General features: G+C 34.4%; 2 protein-coding genes across 2 annotated transcripts; one reads left to right on the top strand and one right to left on the bottom strand.

Annotated features, from left to right (window-relative positions):
- Positions 1 to 216: 216 nt before the first annotated feature.
- LOC110611512 (general transcription factor IIF subunit 2) lies at positions 217 to 1,952 on the bottom strand. The gene is made up of 6 exons (XM_043954566.1): positions 1,713 to 1,952; positions 1,180 to 1,288; positions 964 to 1,094; positions 819 to 884; positions 563 to 709; positions 217 to 420 (listed from the first exon to the last, which is right to left on the bottom strand). Exons 1-6 carry the CDS (start codon positions 1,941 to 1,943, stop codon positions 301 to 303), a joined length of 804 nt encoding a protein of 267 aa, XP_043810501.1. The 5' UTR covers positions 1,944 to 1,952; the 3' UTR covers positions 217 to 300.
- A 581-nt stretch (positions 1,953 to 2,533) lies between these two features.
- Positions 2,534 to 3,102, top strand: LOC122723270. The gene is made up of 2 exons (XM_043955049.1): positions 2,534 to 2,662; positions 2,773 to 3,102. The coding sequence occupies exons 1-2, from the start codon at positions 2,534 to 2,536 to the stop codon at positions 3,100 to 3,102; spliced, it is 459 nt and encodes a 152-aa protein (XP_043810984.1).
- Positions 3,103 to 5,228: the final 2,126 nt, after the last annotated feature.

Genomic DNA, 5,228 nt, shown 5'->3' with positions numbered 1-5,228 from the left:
TTTTGCTGCATTCGTTTTGTTTTCCTTCTTACATTTTCCCTTTTTTTTCTTTAGTTTTGTAAAGAATCATTGTTGTCTCAAGATATTTATTGGTGAATGAAAGCAATACGCTTCAACTTCATTATATAGTTTAAATCCACAAAAAGCATACAGAATCAGCACTAGCTAGGAGCTATGCTATGAGAATTTAAGGTTAGAAAGTTAAAGAATAAATAAAAAGAAAAAAAAATCTAATTGTTGCTTTTAAGGTCTTCCATATTGGATTAATAAGATTTCTACATTTGATTTCAAAAGAAAAAATCATTTAGGACCTGATTCCTCACATGTCCTCTTGTATTCTGGCTTCAATTGGTATGATCCTTGATTGGTTCCCTTGTTGTTGTAGACACAAAGTTCTTTAAGGATATCTTTCAGAAATTGCTATATAAAACAAGATCAAGAGAAAATAGAGACAGTAAGTAATGAGTTAATTTTCTATGTTAGTACATTAAAAGTAATCAATCACTATAAAAAGAAGAAAATAAAAACATTATAAATGAACCAATGAGTTAATATTACATACTTCAGGTTGGTCTGTCTCTTGGATCAATTGTCTTAATGTCCAATTTGATTGCCTTTCAAACAGCTTAAACATGATATCTTCCATCTCTCCACGGTCTCTTCTTGTTCTTTTTGTGTCTGTTGCCTTAGGAGGTGGTTTCTTCTTTTCCTATTGCAAACAAATAAAACATCTCATAGTAAAAGATTTCATCACCAATATTGCAATTGTATTCTGATAGTGTAAATGCCACTGCAAAGAAGAAAATAGCCATAAATACGCTGGATCCAGAGGTAATCATTAGTGGCATAGGCCTCATATGACTCCCATTATCATTGTCAATGACCTGAAATCAGAATTAAGCCAAGGCATAAGAGATTATACATACAATGTAGAAAAATAATGATGCTTAGTGAAAAGACTACCTGTATTTGTCTCCCTTTCGTCATATATTTCTTTGTCCTTTCACGACAGATTTTTGCATAATTCTCAAGGTTTTCATTATGTGGTCTCATGTCAAATTTAAATAATATTTTTCCTTCCACAGAAATCTTTCCTGTAAGGAGAAGGAATTTACTTACTTTATTCATTAAAATTGAAAATCAAGCAATGTGCCATAAAGATATATGCATGATGATTACCTTGAGATGACTCAGAAAATACAGACATGGGAATGAAATCTTCAGACATATCCATAGAGTAAGACTTGGGTGTGTTTCCAGATTCATTATCAGCCAATTCCATGGTGAACTGAAAATCATTCTTATGACTTGTAAGATGGCTAAGAACAATATAATAGATGTTCCAAAATAATAAAGGGAGCACATTGATTTAATTCTTTCTAAGCATTTTAGATGACAAATTGCAATATAAAAACAATTATTCATTATAATTTGTAAATGAAAATATATACAAACCAAGAACAAAAATCATATAATCAAAAGAGAAAGGGGGAAAAAACAAATAAAGAACCCAAAATCTCCAAGAATCATAGGATCAAAATAGACAATCATTGCATTTATTATTGAGCTATCAGAACCAGTGAAACAAGACATGCATGGCATAAACAGGGATCTTAACACCCGCACTTTCAATGTATTCATATACTTATAGGATAAAGCAACCAAAAAAAATAGAAAGAAAAGCAAAAATAAAATTTGCTATCAATATGAACCTGACGAGAAGAGTTATCATCGCTGGAGTTAAGAGGGTCGATGGAGAGAATGACTTTGGCAATAGGGCGAGAGAGATCATCAGAAGATGGGTTGTTTAGAGAGTGAGAGACTAATGCAGGGCATTTCATGAGCCACACTGCTTTATCTGCTCTGGTTGTCTCAACAAGCAGCCCACCTGTAGAAACACCACTGCCCTTAATATTATTGTTGGTATTGTTGGACTCGTCCATCGACAAAGAGAGAAACAGAGAGAGAGAGAAACAGAAAGAGAGTATGCGTGAGAGAATAGATCTCTATGTAAATAACATAACGTCATCTTCCTCTTTTTATGGGTGCAGAAGCTATAAGCCAGTATGCAATGACACACATAAGGCTATCATCATTGAATAACTAAAAATAGAACAATATTTCATTTTTTTGTAATTTTTGTGCATCTTTTTATTTTTATTTTTAGTTCTCTCAAAATATTGTCCACTTCCTTTTTCAACATTACATTTAATATTTATATTAATTATTATAAACTTATATTATTTTATTTTATTTTCAATATAGTTCTTTTATTTTCTACAAATGAGAATTCCCACCACCTTTAGAATTTAATTCAAACTATATATTATTAATAATAATTTTATTATTTTAATAAAATTTAATATTTACATTTAATATTAAATATAAATATTAGTTTAATATTCTCGATTTTGGAAGAAGTTACAGAGGCATTCGACACCTTCTTAAATCTTAGTACAGCCTTCCACCACAGACTGAAGGATAATCTGGGAGGACGATACAAAAATTAAAAGATATATTTCGTATGTATGCCATGGATTTTGGTGGCCAATGGGATGATCAATTACCATTTGTGGAGTTTGCTTACAGTAATAACTATCATTTTAGAATTGGTATGACACCTTATGAGGCTCTTTATGGAAGAAAATACAGATCCCCTTGTGTTAGATATAGGTGGGTGAAGCTAAAGTCCATGATATTGATTTGGTTCAGTATATAACAGAAAAAGTACCATTGATTTGGAAACGCTTAAAAAAAGCTTTTAATTAATAGAAGAGTTATGCAGACCCTAAAAGGGAAGATGTGAAGTTCATAGTGAGAGATTATGTATTTTTGAAGGTCTCTACTATGAAGGGTGTAATGAGGCTCAAAAAGAAAGGTAAGTCGGTACCTCAATATGTGGGTCCTTTGGAAATCAAAGGCAAAATTGGGGTAGTTGCTTATCGATTAGAGCTACCATCAGAGTTCTCATATCTGGTGTTTCACATTTCGATGTTGAGGAAGTACATATCTGATCCATCACAAATATTACAACTAGAGCCAGTAGAAATTAATGAGAACCTATTTTATGAGGAGCAGCCTGTAGCTATAATGGATCATTAGATACATCAACTTCGGTCAAAACAGATACCTATGGTCAAGATTTTATGGAGGAACCAGTCTATAGAAGAGTGTACTTGGGAGTAAGAGAGTGAGATGCAAAATAAGTATTCTCATTTATTTCACATGTGACCTTTAGCATGCTTTGCACCCGGCCTTACTGTAACTATCCTCTTTTAAATTCGAGGATGATTTTTTTAAGGGGGAAAGAATGTAACAACTTGAATTTTCTTTACTTATTTTATTTTGTTATTTGTAAAAATTTTAAATTTTTAAATTATTTTAAAGTTCTAAAAATTTTTTCGGACTTCCACGAATTTTTACGGATTTTTTTCTAAACTTATTTATGATACTAGGATAGAGCTAAAAGACCAGAAATAGAATGTTAGTTTGAAAGAAAAATGGATTGGACCGAATGAAATGAATCCATAGAATTAGACCTATTAAATCGAATCGATTGAATCAAACTGTTTAAATCAAACTGGCCCCACTCTTTTTTTTCCTCTGCGCGTTGTCCTTTTCCTCCATTTTCTTTTTCTTCTTCTCATTATCATATCTCTCTCTCTCTTCGATTTCTCCCTCTCCCGACCACCATTTCAAGCAACATTTATTTCTTTAGATTCCTCTCCTCATGAGCTTTGCCTCATATTCAACTCTTTCTGTGCGAGAAGATATTTCAAACCTTATGGTATGTAAAAATCGTACAAGTCTCACCATAAAGGTAATGCTTGCATGACTTTAAAGCAAACTCCACTGCAGGTAACTCCAAATCATGGGTAGGGTAATTTAATTCATGTGGTCTAAGCTATCTAGAAACATAAGCTATCACCTCCCTATCTTGCATTAACACACAGCCTAAACTCTTACGAGAAGCATCACTATACATAATAAATCCGCCTACACCTGAAGGTAGGGTAAGGACTGGAGCTGAGGTGAGACAAGCCTTAAACTTCTTAAAAATCTTTTGGCATTCATCTGATTCAAACTTTGCGTTCTTCCTAAGTATTTTAGTCAATATGCTGCAATAATGGAGAAATCTTGGACAAAGCAGCTATAGTATCCTGCTAAGCCCAAGAAACCTAATCTATGTAGAATTAGTTGGAGAATCCTAATTGACTACTACCTCAATCTTCTTAGGATCAATAAATACTCCATCTGTTCAGATAACATGTCTTAGTAAGACCACCCTATCAAGCCAAACCTCACATTTACTCAACTTAGCATACAGTTGCTCCCTTGCAATACGATCTACAAATGCTTCTCATGATCTACCTTGCTAGGAGAATACACCAAAATATTCTTGATAAACATAATAACAAAACTATCCAAGAAGGGTTTGAACACCTTATTCATGATATCCATAAAAGCAACAGGTGTATTGGTTAACCCGAAAGGCATAACAAGAACCTCAAAATGCCCATAACGAATTCTAAACATTGTCTTAGGTATATCGAACTCCTTGATCTTCAACTGATGATACCCAGATCGCAAATCAATCTTAGAGAACACCTTAGCACCTTGAAACTGATCAAAGAGATCATTAATGTGGGGCATAGGATACTTGTTCCTCACTATGACTCAATTTATTTGTCTGTAATCAATGCATAACCTCAAAGAACCTAGAAAATTTTATCAATAACAAAGTTAATGAGGTGTTTTTCATATGTTATATTCTTTAGTGATAAGGAACAATGATATTGCCTTCCTCAAAGAGATTAAAGAGAGAAGAAAGGCCACAAGGCTGGTTTCGCTAGGCCAGGTCACAAGGCAAGTTTCGTCAGTCCACAATCTGGGTGTCAGTCCCACTAATCAAGGCCACAAGGTGGGTTCTATCAGGCCAGGTCACAAGGCGGGTTTTGCCAAACCACAATTTGGGTGTTAGTCCCACTGATCAAGACCACAATGCGGGTTCTGCCAAGTCAGGTCACAAGGCGGATTCTGCCAGACTACAATCTAGGTATCAGTCCCACTAATCAAGGCCACAAGGGAGGTTCCGCCAGGCCAGGTCACAAAGCAGGTTTCACTAGACCATAATCTGTGTGTTAGTCCCACTAATCAAAACCACAAGGCAGGTTCCGCCAGTCAGGTGATAAGGCGGACTCTGCCAGAGCACAATTCGGACGTTGGTC

The sequence above is a fragment of the Manihot esculenta genome, chromosome 3 (genome assembly GCF_001659605.2).
Source record: "Manihot esculenta cultivar AM560-2 chromosome 3, M.esculenta_v8, whole genome shotgun sequence".
Lineage (NCBI taxonomy): Eukaryota > Viridiplantae > Streptophyta > Magnoliopsida > Malpighiales > Euphorbiaceae > Manihot > Manihot esculenta.
The sequence above is the reverse complement of the archived record's forward strand: the minus strand, read 5'-3'. Positions and strand labels throughout refer to the sequence as shown.

Bases quoted from the DNA above. Each gene is read 5' to 3' on its own strand.
- LOC110611512 (XM_043954566.1), bottom strand. From the start codon at position 1,943: ATGGACGAGTCCAACAATACCAACAATAATATTAAGGGCAGTGGTGTT. The intron at 1,289-1,712 runs GTTCATATTGAT...AATGATTTTCAG, and splicing joins ATGATAACTCTTCTCGTCAG to TTCACCATGGAATTGGCTGA. The intron at 710-818 runs GTATTTATGGCT...TGTTTGCAATAG, and splicing joins TGATTACCTCTGGATCCAGC to GAAAAGAAGAAACCACCTCC.
- LOC122723270 (XM_043955049.1), top strand. From the start codon at position 2,534: ATGGATTTTGGTGGCCAATGGGATGATCAATTACCATTTGTGGAGTTT. The intron at 2,663-2,772 runs GTTAGATATAGG...TTTAATTAATAG, and splicing joins GAAAATACAGATCCCCTTGT to AAGAGTTATGCAGACCCTAA.